The sequence below is a fragment of the Diaporthe batatas genome, assembly GCF_019321695.1.
Source record: "Diaporthe batatas strain CRI 302-4 chromosome Unknown Contig00001, whole genome shotgun sequence".
Classification (NCBI taxonomy): Eukaryota; Fungi; Ascomycota; class Sordariomycetes; order Diaporthales; family Diaporthaceae; genus Diaporthe; species Diaporthe batatas.
The window spans coordinates 1713647-1733863 of record NW_025408548.1 but is presented as its reverse complement, the minus strand read 5'-3'; the positions used below and the strand labels follow the sequence as shown (position 1 = coordinate 1733863).

The window sequence follows — 20217 nt, the reverse complement described above, 5'->3', positions numbered from 1 at the left end:
AACAAGACCCCCTGAGTACCTTCTGATAGGGCATCGTCATCTCCCGCGGAGCCTGGACGGCTAGGAAGCTGCCGTCGGAATTGGAACCTTTTGGACTTCTGTTTTAGATATCAAGATAGAACATGGGATGTGGATGAGATATTCCACTTCCCAACCCAATCCAAAGTCGACTTCAACCACTCATACAGCACACACAACTGGGAGAGCAGCATGTCTAGTCATGGATAATTATCTTTATATTCATCCCTCCTAAATTCACATCAGGTGAGACACTGTTATAATAATTTCACTATAATAGGTAGTTACAGGCCTTAATCCTCAGCTACCTAGATATTAATCCTATAGTCGGCCTGTAGGGCGTGGGGGTGAGACTGCTGTGCCTCACAATCCACGGCGGTTAACGGAAATAGGGTGCAAGGAGGGCTGACCTGATATACGGCGCAGCATCGTAGGGGAGCGGATCCACGACCCCGTTAACCCCTGCCCAAGCCCCTCTCACTGCCAACCTGGACGACCCCATAGTCAAATCACGCCAGATCCCCAGCCGGCGCTTATCTGTGATCATGGTATCCATCACTGTGGATGCTCCTACCTCGTATCTCTGAGGTCGACCTCATATCCTGACCTACCATCCGTTATACCTTCTCATACTATCTCATCCCAGTGGGCTCTCAATCTTCTTTGAAGGTCCAAGGCGGCTCTGTTCGCCTGCTCACGGTAACATGACCGAATCATCGGCTCGGCACACCGCACGAGAGCTCGTCAAGAGTATCGCAGACGAACATGGCTATCTCGGCGAGCGTGTGTACGCCAAGATGGACGCAGAAACCCGAAGGGCAGTTCAGAAAGCTCTCCTTGCCAAAGACAAGATGATCGGAAGTTCCATCATGGTGCTCGCCAGAGAACTTTACTCCAAAGATGTCCGTTTCATCTTTGAGCTCTTGCAGAACGCAGATGACAACCATTACGACAAAGCTCAAGCAGCCAGGCAACAGCCTAGCGTCGCCTTCCACCTATACAAGCACAAAGTTGTGATCGAGTGCAACGAGGACGGCTTTAACGAAGCCAACCTGAGAGCAATCTGCAGTATCGGTAACAGCTCCAAAGTCGGCGGCCATGGCTACATTGGTGAGAAAGGTATTGGTTTCAAGTCCGTGTTCAAAGTCGCCCGGAGAGTCCTCATTCAGTCAGGCGACTACTCCTTCACCTTCACACACAACCCCGGCGATGTCGGGATGGGCATGATTTCACCTGAATGGGAGGACTCGGCAGATGAATCACCAGGTGAAGGGTGGACACGCATTACTTTGTACCTCCACGGCGACTCTGAGGCTGCCACCCGATATCACGACATTCTCAAGGAACTAAATGAGCTCGACAACACGATGCTGCTCTTCTTGAAGAAGCTCCGTCGCATTGAGGTGACCATCTACGACGAAGACAATGATGCAGTGTCATCCACGGCTCTGTCCATCAGCATCAACGAGACGACACATAGAGCTGTTCTTACGAAGCGGAAGTCCGAGGCTGGTGGGGACACAGAAACAACCAACACATACTGTCATGTCACCAAGCACCAAGCCACGAGCCTGGCCAAGAGCACTCACAGAACCTACACGGCGACCGAAGAAGCAACCAAGAGTTACGGAAAGGCCGAGGTTATTCTCGCGTTCCCCCTTACATCCAACGACATTCCCATTGTCGAGGCACAGCAAGTCTTTGCGTTCCTCCCCATTCGTCGCCTTGGCTTCAAGGTTGGTGCTTCCTTCCAGATGTCGCATCCTTTGTTCGCCTGCCTACGTGATGGCTAATAGATTGTAGTTCTTGATCCAAACTGACTTCGTCACAATGGCAAACCGAGAGGATGTGGTCACCTCTGCGTCGAGGAACTTAGGTCTCCTGGATGGAGTTGCTGAAGCCTTCATCAAGGCCATCCATGAGATGTATGGCCATAAGACGCTTAGATATCAATGGATGAGATATCTCGCAGGCATGAAGGAGTACCCTTGGGACGACTTTTGGGGGGGACTAGTCAACAAGATTACCGCCAAATTGGCCGAGGCAGAGATTCTCGAGCCTCGTCGTCGAGGCTTTCCGAAGCGCATCGGGGACCTGCGTCGTGTTTCCGCCTGGTCGCAGGATAGCAACGGCAACCCTCTTTTCGAAGACTTGCCCGGGACATCGGAGATGTACATCTCTACGGGCTATGAGACAGCCGACCAGGTTATCCTTGCGGACTATGGCTTACAGTTCCTATATCAGAATGAAATTCTGGAAAGAGTCGGATACGACTTAAGCCTACCCAACTCGCGAATGAAGAACCCAGTGACAACCGCAGATTGGCATACCCGGGCTGCCAAAGCTATTAACCTATCCTGGGACAGGAATTGGGCAAGTACGATAGCACAAACGAAGGCTTTCGGCCTTCTCCCCCTTAGCAGCGGGATCTGGGTCTCTGCTACCACCAGCGATGTCTACCTTCCGACTCTCGACAGCGGAATTGAGGTACCTACTAACCTTGGCCTTAACATACTGGCCGCCTCGGAATGTAAAAACTCGGAAAGGTTGAAGCTGTTCAAAAACCTCGGGGCACACTACGTCGACGTCAACGACGCCCGGACCAAGACGCTACAGAAGTTCGGCCAGAGGCAATACCTTCCCCTCTCAATCGGAAAAGCCATGCTCGAATTTCTTTACCAGACATGCAGTCACCAGCGTGGCACCTTCAAACACTACGATGTCGTCATGGTTCACAATTCGTGGCTCGGACTCAATTCACCAAGACAAGTGGAATTCCTATTCCCCAGCGACGACGCATTCAGTCCATGGCAGCTTTCTCAGCAGCCCCAAGAGCAATTGGACCCTATTGTAAAGATCACCCACTTTATTCACAAGGATTACCTAAAAGACGAGCCTTCCAAGCCAGGCAGTCTCTCCTGGCGCGAGTGGCTCGAAGTAGCCATCGGGGTCAGGAAATCCCCCAGGCTTGTCAGCGCGAACGGAGGGTCGCTCTCGGTGCTTTGCAAGCATGTGGCAGAGGAGATTCCCGAATCTTTCCTCGGTTTCCTGCGGTACGCATGGGAGTCAGAGAAGGACTCGGTGCTCAATAATTCCGCTGTACTCGAAGAGTTGAAGAGCATCGAAGTCGCCTGCAACGTAGGGGGGACGTCTACATATGCGCTCGGCCAAACATACCTGCCAATTCCCGGTCTTCAGCAGAAGGCTTTGTCTCTCATGGAAGGAGAAGATTTCCCCTTTCTCTGGCTCGTTGGAGAGACCCTGGACGATGATAACCTCGGGGTATGGAACTTTTTGAAACGGGACCTGGCTGTTGGCTCGCAGGAAGACGCGCAGTTTTACATCGACATCGTCTACTACACCCAAGCAGCAAAGAACTCGCGGAATGATATCGAGCGCCCTGAGCGAATGATAGACATATACGGCCGGATCCACACTCGCATTAGAGAGGCAACAGATCGATCATCATGGGAAGAGAATCGGTAAGGAGTCACGATCGTGCCGTATATTATATGTCAAACCAGCCCTTTCTAACCACTCAGGCAACAACAGGAAACAGTTTAATATGCATAGCCTGGTCTACATCCCTGCATCTGGAGATGACGAGGCTGCCTGGGTTGAGTGCTCGATATGCCTTCTGGACGCACCTCTCACGTTGCGGCACAAGTACCCCATTATCGCTCGATACAAGGCTGCATTTCCCGGGGTGGACCTGACTCTCCTCACTCAGTTCTTCCAAGACTCGCTGGCCATGACGAAATACTCATGGGAGGATACCATCCGCGAGATAAAGTATTTGCAATCCGAAGGCTGCTCCGAATTCGATCTTATAAACCCTCATTATGAGTGTCTAAACCGAGCTCGTCGCGGCTGGATTACCACGAGCATCAACGCCAAGAAGATGAGGTACGTCTAGCCCAAGATCCGAGTCCTTTTTTGAGCCCTCAGAGACTCGAACAGCATCTGACGGGTCAACAGAGAAGAGTTTGAAACCTACTCTCTGATCTTCATCCAGAACGAGAAAAGCCAGTACCACTGGTCGGCACCCTCGGAGTGCCTGTGGTCGAGCGCCACGGAGATCCAGGGCTGGACGAGCCTCAACAATTACTACGATGATAGCTTGGAGGACTTCTTTGTCAATGTTCTCAAGGTGCCCCGCCTCACCGTCAACATGGTCTACGATGAGCTGCTGCGCGTCGACCCCGAGCGGACTACAGTCAAGCAGGTCAAGGACCTGCTCTGGCAGATGAACGCGCTGCTATCCGAGTCCGAGGACAAGAATCCGGAGGGCACGGCCGAGAACCTCCTCAAGCATCCGATTCTGCCAGTCCAGTACCGCAACGGCAACATCAAACTATGCTCGAGCAAGAACGACTTTGCCATCGTAGACCGCCAGCCGCTGATGGAGCTGTTCCAGGGCAAGATAAAGGTGTTGGCCTTCGATCTCACCGAGGTACACAACCTGAAGCGTTTCCTGAAGTGGGCGCAACTTGGGCGGCGATACCTCTCCAAGGTGGTGAGGGAGGTATCTGTTGTTGACCCGGTCTCGGCCTTCCCCCTGGCCGACCTGAGCCTGGACATGGGCCGGAAGGCCCGGGCATTGACACGGTATGTTGCGGCTAACTCACCTCGAGCTCGCCATCCGTCGCATCTTCGAGGGCTAATATATGTAAAGGGTAGCAGTTCATATCCGGAGCCCTCGAGCGCGCGACGACATCCCTGCCTTCTACGAGTTGCTCCGCAGTTCCAAGACGTTAGAGACCGACACCATCTCGTCGGAGCTGACTATCAGCCAAGATGGGACGTCCGTTTCAGTCAAGCAGCAGCAGAGCGAGGTATACATCGATGATACCGCCGGTACACTGACTATCTACGTGCCACACGACAGAGACTCGCTCGAAGTCTGTTTCGGCGACTCCTTGCCCAAGCAGTTGGTCACCTGGATGAACACCGACCCCGTGACCAATGTGCCAGATAGTCGCGTCGACGACCACATTGTGGCCGTCGTCACAGGCATTCTGGCCACCAAGTCTGCCGCCGCCATCAACCGCATCCTCGAGAACAACGGCATAATCGAACTGACCGCCCCCAGCCTCGGCGCGGAGCTCGAACACGCCGCCAACGTAGAGCACGACGTCTCCACCCCGCGAGGCACGGGCGACCTGACCCAGCCATCATCGCCCTCCCCAGGCCTTGACGATGCCGACGCCGACGTCCTCACAGGCATCTCAACACCCGGCTCGACGTGGAGCAGGCCGCCGTCATCATCAACAGGCCACAGGCGCTCCTCCTCCCCCACCATCACCACACCCACACCGTCCCCAACCCGCACAGCCCACAGGCACGAACGGTCCGTCTCCCCTCCGCCCGGGGCAGCAACCGGCGCCACATCGGGCCCGTACCGCCGCCTACTAGCGCACGTGGTGCAGGCCGCGCGCGCCACCGCGACCCTGCCCAGCGCCAACACGGCGAGCGCCGTGCCCGACACCATGCTGTCCCCCGCGGCCGGCACAGAGGACGACGAGGGCCACATGTTTTCGCCGTCGGGCGGCGCGTGGGCGGTGACGGACCAGGAGAAGAAGCTGATCGGCGCGGCGGGCGAGCTGTTCGCGTTCGAGCTGCTGCGCCGCGCGGTACGCGAGGGCGGCGCGGGCCGGGGCCTGTCGCGCGAGGTGTGGCAGACGCCGATCCGCGCGCTGGCGGCTGCGGGCCACGCCGAGTACGCGGGCATGGCGGGGTGGCCGCGGGAGGAGCGCGCCGACATTGTGGTTGAGGACGGGGACGACGGCGGGGGTGACGAGGCTGAGGGGCCGGGGCCGGGGCCTGCGGCGGTGCTGGTGCGCCTGCTGGTCGAGGGCGGGTACCTCGGCGCCGAGTGGGAGGGCCGCCCGCGGGCGCCGCGGTGTTACGTCGAGGTCAAGGCGACGATGGGGCCGTGCGAGGCGCCGTTCTTTATGAGTGACGCGCAGTACCGGAAGGTGAGTCTGCCCATGACAATTCGAAGTGCAGCGTGACTATATTGCCAAGGTTGCCGAGTCGTCCACTGACTTCGGCGCAGATGAGTGAGTTGACAAACAACGAGTCCGTATACATGATCTTCCGGGTATTCAACATGGGCAAGAGATCGATTGGCGTGCGCATCTATATGAATCCAGACCAGATGAGGCTGGAGGGCAGGCTGAGGTTCACAGCCGACCGGTGGACTGTGACGCCGGGTCAGGGGCTCCTGGTGTAGACAAGGCTGCGATTGGGATTACCACTTTTCCTCCGTATCCAGGTAGAATACAACACCTACTAAGTTTGACTTGGCCAATTGTACCCTGATAATAGAGTGGTAATCTCATAAATGCTTCTTCTTGAAACTTTGTTTTCTGTGCGTCGCAAGGCTGAGGCTACAACCACTTATCGCATTTTAACTACTGTATTAACACTAAATGTTTTTAAGCGCTGGGTCTTAAGCCCTTACCACCGTACAAAGGCGCCATGTATGTCGGACGTATACGAAATAGAAGGGAAACCACTTAAAACCTTATAGAGAGTGCTATAGTAGGTAGTTATTGGTAATTATCTTTATATTCATCCTGTCTTGAATTTACATCAGGCAAAGTGCTGATGTAAAAGTTTCGCTATAGTAGGCCTTGATCCCAGGCCGCCCAGATATCAATCCCATAAATGCAACATATAGAAAAAGACATTGGTACTCGTACACACATGCCATCCAGAGGACGGGCTTTCTTTCTTTCCGTGCAGACCCGGCTCCCACCTTCCCGACATGTCGAGTTGTGGTGGTTGGTATATATAAGTGGTATTTGATTGAACATTTCTAATGTCTCGTATAGAATGAAGCGAAAGGCAAGAAAGGTATCAAGGTATCAAAAGAGGTCGGGTAGTATGGAGCCAAGGTAAGTCAAAAGAGGCATGGAAAAGAAGGGGGATTCATGTGGTGAGCAGCAGGTGGTAGATTTATGCGGCGGGGGGGGCATCCTCTAATATCGCGGCCCAGGCGTTCCCCTCTGGCTCTCAAGATCCGCGCCCCAGTTGCTGAAGCCACTGCCGCTCGTGGGCTGCCTGTTGTGCTGTGGCGGCCCGTTGCCATACGGCTGTTGCCTGTTTGGCTGGCTGGTCATGGACCGCTGGCTGTGGGCAGTGCCGGGTCGGTACTGGTACTCGTCCGAGGGCGGCCGCTGGTAATCGCGGGCGTCTGCGGGGGCCGAAGGGTTGAAGTACCCGCTTGCCGCGTCTGACTGGGCGGGTGTAAAGGAGCGGAGCTCGCCGGTCCCCTGTCTCCGGATGCCCGGCTGCGCTGGGGCTGTCATGTTCCTCTGCGGCTGCATTGGTGGCCCCCGGTTCGGCACGGGGCCGGTTGCACTCCGCGTGGGGTAAGCCCCAGGGGATCCTGGGCTAGGATAGCCACCCTGCCCGTACCCAGGGCCCATCATCCTTGGCGGGAGTGCTGAGGGTGCCGGACTTGACTGGCCGTTGTAGTTGTCGAAAGATGCGTTCGAGGGCATTCGCCTTACGGGAGCTGGGCTAGCTCGCCCAGAATTGTAGTCGTCGAATGTTCCACGCGGGGCTGGCGTCATGTTCGATCGGGGCGGCATGCCGTAGGATCCTACTGATGATGCTGTGGGTGACCGGATGGGCTGTGGCATGGGAGGATATTCGCTCTGCGGCGAGTATGATGATGGTGTCTGAGTGTAAGAACCACCAAAATTTGACTGGTTTGTCTGCACCCTGGTCAGAGGTGGGGGGCCACCAACGGGAGACCGCAAGGCCGGGGAAGAACGGCCCATTTCGGCGCCCGCAGCGAGGAGGGGCGCTCGGCTTGACACAGTCGTTGTCGTGCCCGTTCTGCTGGGCATGGGTCGCATCTGGTTGAGCTCGAAGGCAGGCAGGGCAGGCTGACCGCCGCTTGGTGTGCCCGGCCGGGAGGTGTAGACCGGAAGCGTGGCCATGGTGTCGTTCCTGCTAAGCATTGGCATACCCGGAAGCTTATCATCGCCGCCGCTCCCCATGAGGTTTGGCAGGGTGGCCTTGCGCTCCTCGGGTGGCAGCTCACCGGCCTTCTTGGCGGCCTTCAGCTCGGCCTTCTTGCGGGCCCGCTCCTGGTCCTCGATGGCCGCATTGACCTTCTTCGAGACGATCTTCATCAACCGCTTGTTAATTTTCCGCTCACAGTATCCAGATAGACCACCATCGTCTCTTGGAATCCAACCCCAGAGGAAGAAGACGAAGAACAAGGCGGCGATGATGAGCGACAACATTGCAAAGACCCAGATCACCAGGGTGAAGAGCATGCCGGAGAGAATCAAGGCCTGCTGGTAGTCCTGTTCGGCTAGTGTCTTGATCTTGTCGAAAAAGCTCTCCAAGCTGTGTTCAAAGTTGTCCCCCTCTATGGCAAGCTTGGCTGTGTATACCGAGTAGAGGGTCAGGGCATTGACGGCTTGCCGCGGGCCAGAGCAGAAGATGACTCGAATCCAAGCTGGCAATGGGTTAGTAAACTCACGTGGAGATGAGAATAAAGGAGAGCCGGGTACCAACATTGGAAACTGAAGTAGGTGAAGAGGGCAATGTACTCGGCCCCCTTCTTACTCTTGGTGAGCTCCGCAAAGACCAGGAATCTCCGCCATCCCTTGCCTTTTCCCATCCTGATGCTTTCCAGACGGACAGCCAAGTTGTCCAAGTACGACTCAGCAACGGCACCGCGCCTCATGATGCGCTGGGCCCGGATGTGCTCGTAACCGACGTTGACGAATGACAGAATGATGCAGATGGAGAAGATCCACTTGGTCACGTCGAATGAGACGGGTGGCTGGATTTCGGAGGACCACTTGTTGAAGGCGAGCAGGTTGACGGCAGTGAAAGTATCGACTGCGTACACAGCTGTGGATAAGATGAGCGAGAAGTACAGGTAGCCATACGCGATGTACGTAAAGGCATTTCCCGACTTGAAGTCGTTCAATTGCTACAGCAAGAGGGGTTGTCAGTCACAACGGCTCGTCGTTTCTCCCCATTCCATGCGCAAGGCACCGAGCAAGTAACTCACAATGTAGTCCCACTTCTGCTCAGGCCGCACCTCAACATGCGGTCTTCGATGGCTCATGCAACCCATCTTGTCCGTCGTCCGTGACACCGGTCACAAAAGCCCAATGGATCCTGCCCAAGACAAACAAAACCGTCGATCCCGTCGGAAAAGAATTGAAGGAATCGGAGAGTCGTAGAGTGGTCCCAGCTCCCAGCGCCGCTACGTCCCCTGGTGGAATCGATCGGACCGGAACTCAAAGAAATCTCGTTGTCGCCGTCATGGACCAAAGTCGTACCCTCGCCTGCGAAGTTGTCAACTGTGGAATGGTGAAAGAGAGTGTGTGGTACTAGGCGTCCTCGTGTTTGTTGGACGCTCTCGGGAGATATTCGGCCGCGGGTAGGGGTTGCAGCAGTGGAATCTGATCGGTCCCTTGAGAGCCTTGGGAAGGGAGGGACAGGAGGCAGTCCGATGCGGTGAGACCAGACGATTATGCGACACGACAGGTGGAAGCGATTGATGCTATGGAGGCCCTCTCATACTGACACTGCCAAGGCTACTATTCTGGGGCTGATCGACGTAATCACGTTCGGCAATCCCCAGGGAGTCGGGTGCCGGAGTCGTCACTGCTCAGCAGCCGTGTTGGAGAAAGCGTAAGGAATGGGGACGATCGAGAGTGAGAGCATGGGACGAGGTTCAAAGACACCAAGGAATCAGCCCGACGGTGGGTCAGGGTGATTTTCGGCAAGAAGAAAGAGAAAGGTCGAGTCTATCGGTATGGCGGTTCGATACGCGTCCCGGTGTGTTGGATTTTTGGGTTTATCGGGTGGTGAGAGACTGCCACAGGTTTGATCGTCTTCGCTTTGCCCGGTAGTGGACAAGGCTGGGTATCAGAATCGGAGCAGGTTGTGAGTGGATATGGGCCGTTGGGTGGACAATGCGTATTGCGATGATCGAAAATGTTACCCGCGCAAGAAATGAGCGACGACACACGATAGCTGATATTGTGCTGGATTGCTGAATGGCAAATGAATGGCTGAAGGAGTGTGGGTGACCAGAGGGTCTAATGAACGGTCGACTGGCCGCTGGTGGAGGCCGCCTCTTTCATCCCAAGTGATGGTGGTGGGCTGAACGGAGTACAAGAGTGGGGGGGAGGACGAAGAAGGGGGAGGATGTCGACAGCAAGAAGGTTGTATGGGGGCACCGCCGCGGCATGAAGACGCCGTCGACGGGAGTGTGTTTGAGGGAGAGTTCAGAGAGCGTGTAATGCAGGGGTGCCCCCATCCCAGGTGTCATGTAGCCTGTCATACAGTAGGACCCTTCCTTAGGGTGAGTCTGTTACTGTGAACAATACCAGCAGGCGGGTATGCTATCAGACTGGCGTCAAGGGTTGCGGGCGCCCTATCAGCAATACTCCCGCATACCTCTGGGCTGAGGACTGGGCCCGCGGGTGGCACCATCCCGATGGTGGCCAATGCCTGTCAGAAGGCCCCTGCCCGACGCAGGAACCCTCTGTTGGAGGATGCGCTAGCCTTCAAGCGCTCTTAGTGTCAAACCCATCGGTACCATCCCTTGTCCCCCTCGAACCGTGGGACGCTCGATTGGCTTCCCTCGCTGGTGTCAGTCGTCGTTTGCCTTCTCCCTGGCGGCCCCCTTATTTCCGATCGACAGCCCTCTCTGCCTCTCAAGTTGCCTCACAGCGTTTCCCATGGCTGCTGGCCATCATCTGCATGAGACAACCATGGGCTCGCATGGGCTGCCAGCTGCCTACTGCTCGGTGTTACTCCGCATCCTCAATCAAGCGCTGACATTGGCAACGACGACAACTCTCGTCGAGCCGTTGGGCCATTGAAACAAAACATCCACCGATCAGCAGCAAGGGCGTCTACCTCGTCATCCTGTTTGGCCACCTGGCCGCACCCAATAAGCTCACGAAAAATGTTTGTCTGCCAGCTGCACTGCCCAGCCATCCACCCGGCCACTCAGCCAACTACAACGCAGCAACGCAGCAGTCTGCCCTCTGCTGAGTGCAGGCCGCAGCCAGAGAGGCCCTCTCTCTATCCACCCGCCCCGTCCACGTGTTAGGTGGTTCGTTTCACCCGCGCTGCTCCAGTCGCCATGTCATTGGCCTGCCTCGGCCGCTGGCCGGAACGTACCGAGTTAGCCTGGCTGCAGAGCAAGACAAGGCTCCATACGGAGCACTTTGTATGCAGGAGCTCCTGCCCGCCCCTCGCCAGCTTGTCTTGCGTCTCTGCGCGACCTTCACAGTTGCCACAGAAGTTCTCGGGACACGGCAATTCCGTCATGCTGGTCATGTGTCAAGGTCAAGGCTTGTCGCGCGGCTCCATCGCTGTGAGAAGTGCAAAAAAAGATTAGAGACCCTGGCGCCTCCGCTGTGGAGCAGGCTAGGTATTCTTCCGAGCTGCGAACGGATGGGGTGGAATTCTGTGACGCCAGTCGCTGAAAGCGTGCCAGACGTGCTCACGCTGTGGGACCCATCAACCTTGACTGACAGGCCGCAACGCCAACTCGCCCTATCTAGTCGCCGAGGAGATGCGGCTCCGAGTCAACCTCCTCTGGATGCAAATTAAGCAATCAGAGTTGTAGGAATGGATGAAGCTCGACGCAGCTGTCGAGGTGGGTTGCCGATATCTCATGAGTCGGTCGCCACCCAGAAGCTTGTCATTTGCCGACAGGACTGGACCGTGCCATGCATGCCGGCTGCCCCAATTTACGTCTTCCTGCGTCTAAAAACGCACCGTCGCGTGTTGATGCGCATGAGGGGCATTCTGTTGCATCCGTCAAAGCCTACTAATAATTCGGACGCGGCACCTGGACAGGACAGCCGAGTCTGCCTTCTTGACTTACACCTCGGCGCTGGCGGTTCCGAGCAAGCGATTGGATTGCCAGAGCCCAATTTACCGCAGACGGAACCTGATCAATCCCAGGCAACGGCCAAGGCATAATGGCAGCGGTAGAAACAGAGCACAGAGCACGGAGCCGCTGGGCCTGAGAACTTTCCTCCGGCTGGGCAAACAAGCGCCGGCCGTGACACACATGATGCAACCCGCGAAGAGCACCAGGCGGCTCCTGCGTCCTCAGCGCGCCGGACCGCCTCGTTCAAGTCTAGTTGTTTAATGATCAACTTGACACTGCGTCTATGTGTTTCTACCGCAGTTCTGTCTATTTTTCTACGCATGCCAGAAACAAATTCAACTCTAGCGCCTACACGGCGCACGCTGTATGGGTTGACGAAGCGCGATCGGTGAAGCGTCTATGCAGGTGGGCGACTCCGTGCCCATCTGTTGGACGGGATGAGGACCGCCGTCTCGGCTGCTCGGCTGCTCGGCCGCTGTCCCGTTGTCATTCTCATAGCCCAAACGCTTTATTATAGGCGTCGATAACGACTGCGCGTTGCTGCTGCTGCTCGGTGGCGGTGAGCCCGATGGCGCTACCACGCCTCCTCCGCCAGCTGGGCTTGGTCTCGTGGATCCTGGCCTCGCTGTCGTCGCCCTCTGGCTCGTCAAACTCGTAGCTCCTGTACTCGGTGTTCTCCCATCCCGTACCTAGAGTGGTCACGTCAGTCAAGGCCCGGCAGACCAACAGGGGCCCCCAACCACCACCGTCACCACCACCACCGCTCACACGTACCTTTGGAAACATCCAGCCCCTCCCAGTCCTGCGTCAGGAAGTGCAAGAACCCCCCGTGGGTCGTAACAACAATCTCAGCAGCGTCGCCACGCCCCTCGGCCTTCCACCCCCTGCCCAGCTCCCTCAGCCACACCCTCGCCCTCCTGGCCCTCTCCTCGAGCGCCTCGACGCGCGGCGCCCAGGGCGACCCCTCGCTGGTCTTGTCGTTCCACCCCTTGGGGACGCCCGACACGTCGGCCCACGCGCCGAACTCGGCGGCCAGCACCTCGGGCTCGGACCCGGTGTCGCAGGGCAGCGGGGAGACCTCCTGCACGAGGGGCTGCGCGACGACCCTGAGCCCCGCGTCGACGGCCGGGCGGAAGGACTGCTCGCAGGTCTGGAGGGTGCGGCGCAGGGGCGAGGCGACCAGGTGCGTGAGGCGGTCGTGGTGCGGGAAGCTCGCGCGCAGGGCCTGGCACTGCTCCCTGCCCGTGGGCGTCAGGTAGGGGTCTGGGATCTGCTGGTTTGTGACGTTGAGGTTGTGGAAGCCCTGCGCGTGGCGGACGAGGTGGAGGGTGATTGTCATCTTTGGGGCTGGGGGGTTTTGTTGTCTGCTCGGGGTGAGTAAGGTAAGTCGTTGGTGACTCTGCGGTCTGGTATACACAGTATATGCGGTTTGGCGTGGTCAGTCTCTTGATGTTGGTGAGTCCGGGAGTCTAGTTTTTATCATGAGAGCAGATAGATACTGTGTAGAGGGGTTGAGAGTGCAAGTCGTCAAAGTCAGTCGTCCTAGCAGGATGAGTCATGCTGCCAGAGAGGTCTATCCTCATGTTGTCATGATCCCGCCCTTGGCTGGCGGGAACGAGGGCCAGCCCGAGGTCGACAGTCAACCTGTGTCGTAATTGTCGTCCGCTGGGGAGAAGGAGCGACCCTCGGCGGGCTGATAGAAACCCACGTCACCATCCAAGGCTGCCAAAGCCAGCCGGGCAGCCGGCTTACTCGATCTGGACAAGCACGGTTCAACCCGGGACCCGTGGCGGCAGCACCGAATGCCATCAGTCGAATGGGCCCGATTCCAGCCCCGCGGGGCCCGGACCGGCCACGGTGGGTCCGATCGGAGTGCCGGCATCGGCCGCACCGGAGCAGGCCTGGCTTGAGTGGCCGACGCCTGTGGCTTCGACATCAACCGACCATGCCATACATTGCAGCTTCTTGCTTCCTCTTAAAACATCGACCACCCGAGCTACATATGCATCACGCTTCCATTTGCAGTAGCATAACTTGAGGTGGCTGGCTATATGTGTTGCCAATAGGACCCCTCGGCCACTAATAAACCAACTACCCCTAACCGTCATAAAACCGACGGGCTTGATGGCGTGCGGAGAATTGCCCAACCGGGCCGAGAAACAAAGGCCGCGCCTTGCCACTTCACGCCCTTCTGATTTGTCACGGGTGAGACGCCTTGCTCTACTACCATAACCTCGAACCAACATCTTCCAGGTAGACATCTTCGGGCTTCGAATCAAGTCGGGATTTGGTGGCGTGGGTGGAAGTGGAATGAATTGACAAATAAATGTATAGCGCTTTCTGGAGACTCAGGCACCCATAAGGTGCCCTTTGTGCCCTTCTAAACTACGCAGAAAAGCAGCGGTCCCTGTGGAGAGTCCAATAATCCCAGCTTCTAACTTCCTGGATATTGTATCATACTGTACAACAGAGCACCCACATGGCCCTCCACCACTCACGGCCGACCTGGCACGCCGGCGAGCTCGCAGTACACAAGCTCGTCCGCGTCCCGACCCGCGAGAACCCGACGGCAGCAGGCCTCCCCGCGAGCTACGGCTACCGGGTCCAGGCCTCCCCGCTCGTGGCCCTCGGCGCCCTGGACGACGAGGGCCGGCCATGGACCACCGTCTGGGGCGGGGAGCCCGGGTTCGCGCGGCCCATCGGCCACGACCTGCTCACGGCGGCCAGCCTCGTCGATGCCGACCACGACCCCGTCGTCTCGGCGCTGTTCGGCGGCGGTGGGGGAGAGACCAGGACCAGGACCGACAGGAGGTACGAGATGGGCCCGGCCGACTTCGCGTCCGGCGGCGGCAGGGTCGTCTCCGGGCTGAGCATCGACCTCGAGACGCGCGACAGGGTGAAGCTCGGCGGGAGGCTGGTCGAGGGCGGCGTGGCGAGGGGCGGCGAGGGCGGGGACGGGGACGGACCCGCGCGCGCCGAGGTGGTCGTCCTCGTCGAGGAGGGCCTGGGGAACTGCCCCAAGTACCTCAACAGGCGGGCCGTCCGCGCCGCGGTGCCGGAGCCCCGGCTGTTGTCGGGCGCCCTGCCGCTCCCGGCCGAGGCGGTCGCGCTGCTCGGCCGGGCGGACCTGTTCTTCCTGTCGACGGCGGCGGCCGACGGGCGGACCATGGACACGAACCACCGCGGCGGGCCCCCGGGGTTCGTGCGCGTCATGCGGAACAGCGATGCCGATGGTGTCGACCTCGTGTACCCGGAGTACTCGGGCAACCGGCTGTACCAGTCCCTGGGGAACATGCACTCCCGGCCGCTCGTGGGCGTGTGCGTCCCGGACTTCGACTCGGGCGACGTGCTGTACCTCACGGGCGAGACGCAGATCCTCGTCGGCGCCGACAGCAGCAGGGTCCTGCCGCACACCAAGCTCGCCGTCAGGATCCGCGTCACGGCGGCGAGGTACGTGGCCGGGGGCCTCCCCTTCCGCGGCGGCGGCGGCGGCGGCGGCGCGACCGACTATAGCCCGTACAACCCGCCGGTGCGTCGCCTCGCGGCCGAGATGGACGACGAGGGGGGCCCACCGCCGGCCGATGACAACACCAGGCCATCCGCGACGGCCACGCTCGTCGGCAGGGAGATCATCACGCCGACGGTGGCGCGCTTCACCTTCCGCCTCGGGACGGCGCCGGGGGCCAAGAAGCTCGCCCGGTGGGAGGCGGGGCAGCACGTCACCCTCGACTTCGCGCCCGAGCTGGATATCGGCTGGTCGCACATGCGCGACGACGACCCGGCCAGCCTGAACGACGACTTTGTCCGCACCTTTACCGTCTCCAACGCCCCGCCCCCAGCAGGAGCGCAGCCCGGCGAGGGCGACGGCGGGGACGGTGGCACGCCGCCCGTGATCACAGACGGCACGGAGCTGCAGATCACGGCGCGGAGGCACGGCCCCGCCACGGGGCTGCTGTGGCGGCAGAACCTGCGCGCCCCGCTGGAGCTGCCGGTGCTGGGCTTTGGCGGGTCCGAGGCGTTCCGCGCGGCGGCCGCCGGGGGGGAGAAGGAGGTTGTGTTCGTCGCGGGCGGCGTGGGCATCACGCCCATCCTGGCGCAGGCCCCGGGGCTGCTTGCCGCCGCAGGAGGAGGAGGAGGGCAGACGGGCTTCTCCCTGCTGTGGGGCCTGCGCGCGGCCGACCTGCCCCTCGCGGTCGACTCTTTTACGCGGTGCGAGGGCCTTGCGGCGCGGAGCCGGGTGTTTGTCAGCGGCGGGGACGCCCCCGTGGCCGGCGGGGACATCTCGCGGCTTGAGGGTCTCGGGGCTGTGGTCACGGCGGGCAGGCTGACGCGGGATGGCGTGCTGCTCCGGCGTGGAGGGGATCAGCGCCCCAGGAAGTATTATTGCTGCGCGGGGCCTGGGCTGATCAAGGAGCTCCTGGGCTGGCTCGACGGTGAGGAGGTGGTATATGAGAGCTTTGAATACTGATGGGCCGGCTTTGTCTCTGAGCCGCGTCGGTGCCAACTTGATATTTGGTTCATTTGCTGTGCCAGGTGTATAAAATTCATGTGTTGATGTTTTGTACTGGTAAATACTCAATCAAGTAATAGATGGAGGCATCCATCTCATCATAACTAGGCCTCAAGAATCCCATAATGGATTAGGCTCCACTACAATTAGTACAAGTTGTAGAGAAGTAGAGTACAATGAACAGTAGATACCAGAATGCGGAATTCGTCTCACGACGTAGTCCAATCTCATTTGCTATCTCGTTCTCGTGGGCTTCGGTCCCATATGCCGTGAAGCGGTCCCTTGACCCAGATTACCTCCGTGCGCGACAGCTGGAAAAGCACCGCTGCGATGGAGCTCCCGTCTGCGAAACGACTCTTTATACTAGACACCAGATGCAACCATCTGATAATGCTGCATCTCAGATACCACAATGACCGATGCAATAGACCCTCATAGCTCGATCAGAGCCTCCTCTACTACAGGCTTCGGCGGCGCAATCGCGTGCTGTGGAGCCGATGGGAACGCCTCCTGTTGGTATCCGCCATACTGTGGCTGCTGCTGCTGCTGTGGGGGAGCCTGCTGCCAGGGCGCCGAGGGCTGTGCTGGCATCTGGACGTGTTGGGCAGCCGGGTGCTGCCAGTATGGCGCCTGTGGCTGCTGGTGCTGCTGAGGGGGTGGTGCCTGCTGCTGAGCAGGCTGCGCGTGGGCGGTTGGCGCTGGCGTCTCGGGCCCATTCTGACCCTGTGGGGGGTATTGTTGCAACGGTTGCTGCAGGTTCGGGTATGGCGATGGCGCAGCTTCAGGCGGAGCACTGGGCGACGCGGCCGGGTTCTGGCCTGGCTGTTGGAAGTAAAAGGAGGCATTCGGGTCACTTGTCGGGGTCGTGCCGACCGACTCGGGGGCGTTGGGCTGCTGCTGCGGCAGAGAAAGGTGGCTCATTTGAGGGGTAGCAGTTTCGCTGGGGGGATAGTTCGGCTGTGGTGGATACTGGTTTGGCGGCGCAGACGCCCTCCAGCTGTCCTGCCTCGGGGGCTGCTGCTGCTGCTGCTGCTGGGGGTATTGGTGCTGAGGAGGACCCGAAATCGAAGCACGTTGATCATAGTTGGCGTACTGTGGTTGGGGGGTAGGTTGGGTAGGATACGGATATGACGGCTGGGGGGCTGATCTGTTATAGTCCTGCTGAGGCTCGCCAGTGTAGAAGTTTTCTGCAGGACCCGCGTGGTTGGTAGGAACATTAGCCTGGAGGTTCGGATAAGGGCCGGATGATTGACGATGCTGTGGCAGGTTGTACCCGCCCAGATGATTCTGGTGGTTGAATGCTTTCGACAGCCGGTCCTCCAGCATCCTGTCGTAGTAGCGCACTGCCGTCTGGAGCTTGGCGTGCAGGTCAAGCAGCGTGTCTGGCTCCATGTCAGCAGCAATATCACACACAAAGGCAAGGGGATTGGTGGACCCACCATGCTTGCTCATCGTCTCGCCATAAGTCCGCGCCAGCTTCGGACGGAGCGTTCCAATACTGTCGTAGAGTTCCTGTATCTGCGGCTCTCGCAGGATCGTCCCTGGAGGCTGCGTCTGCAGTCGGTCGACCAAGGTCGAGAAAAGGTTAATGTTCTCGGCTTCCACCGGGGATAGCTCGTAGTCGTTCTTGGGCAGCGCAAATGTGCTGGACGGTGCATTGTTGGAGCTGGACGTTTGCTCCTTCAAAGCAGCGGCGTGTTGCTTCTTTTGTTCTTCCATATCCGCCAGCGACGCTGCAATGGCCGCCTTCAGGTCAGCGTCCTCCTCTTCGGCTGCTTTGCCCGCAGCATCGCCGTTCACCTTGGCATGGGAGTGGTGGGTGTTGTTGGCCGGGGCAACATAGTCTCTGCCTTTCTGGTGGCTCTGGACCTCCTCCAAGCTCATCGCCAGTGCCTTTTTCAGGTCTTCATCGAAGCCGTCGTCCACCCTTGCATTCCGGGGCTGCATAGAGACCGAGTGGCGCTTGAAGGAGGCCTTTGACGGTGAGTGCTCCTGACCAAACCCACCTCCCCTGCCACCGGACCTGTCGGTCAGTTTCGCATAACACCCGTCATCGACCCGGACCGGTTGCAGTATTCCGAGGTGAGGCAAGGGCAGCGTCTTGGTCGAGCACTGCTGGTCGAATACGTTTCCGCAGTTCCGGCAGTGATGCTTTCGGTTGGTGAAGGTGAAGGCCGTTCGACATCGCATGCACACATCTGAGTCGACCCATTCGGGTGGCTGGTTGATACCTAATTAGCAAGCGAAAATGTTAAGGCGAGGAGCTGTTGAACGCACCGCACTGCTGTCGATCATGCTGCTAGACACAGACTGCCGCGGTGGGAACTGGAAGCCCTCTCTTTGCAACGTCCTGTACACCTCGCCAATATAGCTCAGCTCGTACCGGCCCTCGGTCGCAGCGGCCCAGTGTTGGATCAGCTCGAGAATCTTGGTGCGAACATCGTGGTTGACAGAAGCCGGGCCGATGGCTTTGAGCAGGGAGACGAGATTGTCCATAAATTCTTTGGAGGCGATCTCGGCGAGGAAATGTTGGCCGCCATTCTTGACGCAAGTGTCTGTGAGCTGCGGGGAAAGTCAGCATTGCAAAAGCGTCCCACGAGTGCACAGGAGAAGAGAAGATGGATCTGCTTGGTGGACATACGTTCAGGGCGCTCAACTGTGTGTTCGGATTCTTGTCGCCGATGCGCTTCTTGAGAGAGCGCATGGCGTCCTTTGGTGGGACAGTCTTGGACCGGATGACGTCGGATATCTCGAGGTTCAGAGCTATGTCTTCCCTGTGGAACATGGCATCTCGTTAGTAGCTGCCAGCCGCTGCGTTGGAGAGCCGCGCATGCGAGGGGGCGCCCCAGGACGATGTGCATACAGGCTGCTGCTGGTGGCCTTGTTGACCTGTTCGTCCAGGGCGGACGAGGCCGAGGAGGACCACCATCCCATCATGATGGCCTGCGGTGTGGAGGTCTGCCTCTGTGGTTTCGATGCGGAATGGCTGGGCTCGTTGTAGCCCGCGGTGGGAAGGGAGCAAGGGATGGACGTCGGATCGGAGTCGCAGGAGGGTCGGATGGCTGATGTATGATTCGATGCGCAGGCCAGTATGAGGATCTGTGCCTGGCAGGATGGAGGGGATGAAGGCGGATGGGTGGTGGTCGATGACCTGAAGTCGTGTCGCAGCGCTGCGCCCGTTTGGCCGTGGAAGTCAGGCCGTGGAAGTTTGGCCGTGGAAGCTCCGTTGGTATCGACTTGGTTGCAGCCGATTGCCTGCCTGCCTGCTTGGATGGGAGGCGCGGCGCTGAGGTGGAGGAGCTTACGTCGGTGACAGGGGTGAGTAATTCAGGTGCCTGGGCACCGAGCAACACATGTGCAAATGGGTACTGCTGCAAGTATCCGTACTCAAGGAGCGATGGGCAGCTTACTAACTTCCAACTAGGTTGTTGTCGGCTCCAGGTGTTCATCACCCGCTGTGCAGACGCCCTGATGCTCTGGGTCCCGGGGCGCCGTGGGATGGTCCCTGGAGCTTCCCCTACGCTACGTGGGTATGTACTGTCTGGAGACGGGCTACTTCTGCAAACATCACTGCAACGGGCCCGATCATGTAAGCCTAGCAGAACCATACATGTATGGACTGAAGGGTCCAGTGGTTGATAATGCGATTGATGTCTTGAGACTGTCACTGTGAGACTGCAAATGGAATATTTCGCGAGCAATATATGAATATAGAAGAGTTATATGAATAGAGTGCAGACCTAATAAGTGGACTTACGGACCAGACTGACACCCCGCGCTGAGGGATGTA

The 20217-nt window shown here is 58.5% G+C and overlaps 5 protein-coding genes across 5 annotated transcripts; 2 read left to right on the top strand and 3 right to left on the bottom strand.

Moving 5' to 3' along the window:
* Nucleotides 1-722: 722 nt before the first annotated feature.
* KVR01_000094 (uncharacterized protein) lies at nucleotides 723-6253 on the top strand (the record flags this gene model as incomplete). The annotated part of the gene is made up of 6 exons (XM_044782502.1): nucleotides 723-1754; nucleotides 1822-3500; nucleotides 3571-3924; nucleotides 3997-4626; nucleotides 4694-5996; nucleotides 6077-6253. 6 exons carry the CDS (start codon nucleotides 723-725, stop codon nucleotides 6251-6253), a joined length of 5175 nt encoding a protein of 1724 aa, XP_044650043.1.
* A 319-nt stretch (nucleotides 6254-6572) lies between these two features.
* Nucleotides 6573-10270, bottom strand: KVR01_000197 (uncharacterized protein). Its single transcript, XM_044783751.1, has 3 exons — nucleotides 9065-10270; nucleotides 8560-8983; nucleotides 6573-8500 (listed from the first exon to the last, which is right to left on the bottom strand). Exons 1-3 carry the CDS (start codon nucleotides 9128-9130, stop codon nucleotides 7005-7007), a joined length of 1986 nt encoding a protein of 661 aa, XP_044650146.1. The 5' UTR covers nucleotides 9131-10270; the 3' UTR covers nucleotides 6573-7004.
* Nucleotides 10271-11495: 1225 nt separating this feature from the next.
* KVR01_000469 (uncharacterized protein) lies at nucleotides 11496-13577 on the bottom strand. Its single transcript, XM_044782234.1, has 2 exons — nucleotides 12692-13577; nucleotides 11496-12606 (listed from the first exon to the last, which is right to left on the bottom strand). Exons 1-2 carry the CDS (start codon nucleotides 13254-13256, stop codon nucleotides 12410-12412), a joined length of 762 nt encoding a protein of 253 aa, XP_044650418.1. The 5' UTR covers nucleotides 13257-13577; the 3' UTR covers nucleotides 11496-12409.
* Nucleotides 13578-13728: 151 nt separating this feature from the next.
* KVR01_000524 (uncharacterized protein) lies at nucleotides 13729-16385 on the top strand (the record flags this gene model as incomplete). The annotated part of the gene is made up of 2 exons (XM_044786704.1): nucleotides 13729-14122; nucleotides 14171-16385. Exon 2 carries the CDS (start codon nucleotides 14397-14399, stop codon nucleotides 16383-16385), a length of 1989 nt encoding a protein of 662 aa, XP_044650473.1. The 5' UTR covers nucleotides 13729-14122; nucleotides 14171-14396.
* On the bottom strand, nucleotides 15029-19873 carry KVR01_000232 (ESCRT-0 subunit protein VPS27). The gene is made up of 5 exons (XM_044783922.1): nucleotides 19291-19873; nucleotides 19069-19201; nucleotides 18705-18989; nucleotides 17867-18647; nucleotides 15029-17809 (listed from the first exon to the last, which is right to left on the bottom strand). The coding sequence occupies exons 1-5, from the start codon at nucleotides 19362-19364 to the stop codon at nucleotides 16860-16862; spliced, it is 2223 nt and encodes a 740-aa protein (XP_044650181.1). The 5' UTR covers nucleotides 19365-19873; the 3' UTR covers nucleotides 15029-16859.
* Nucleotides 19874-20217: the final 344 nt, after the last annotated feature.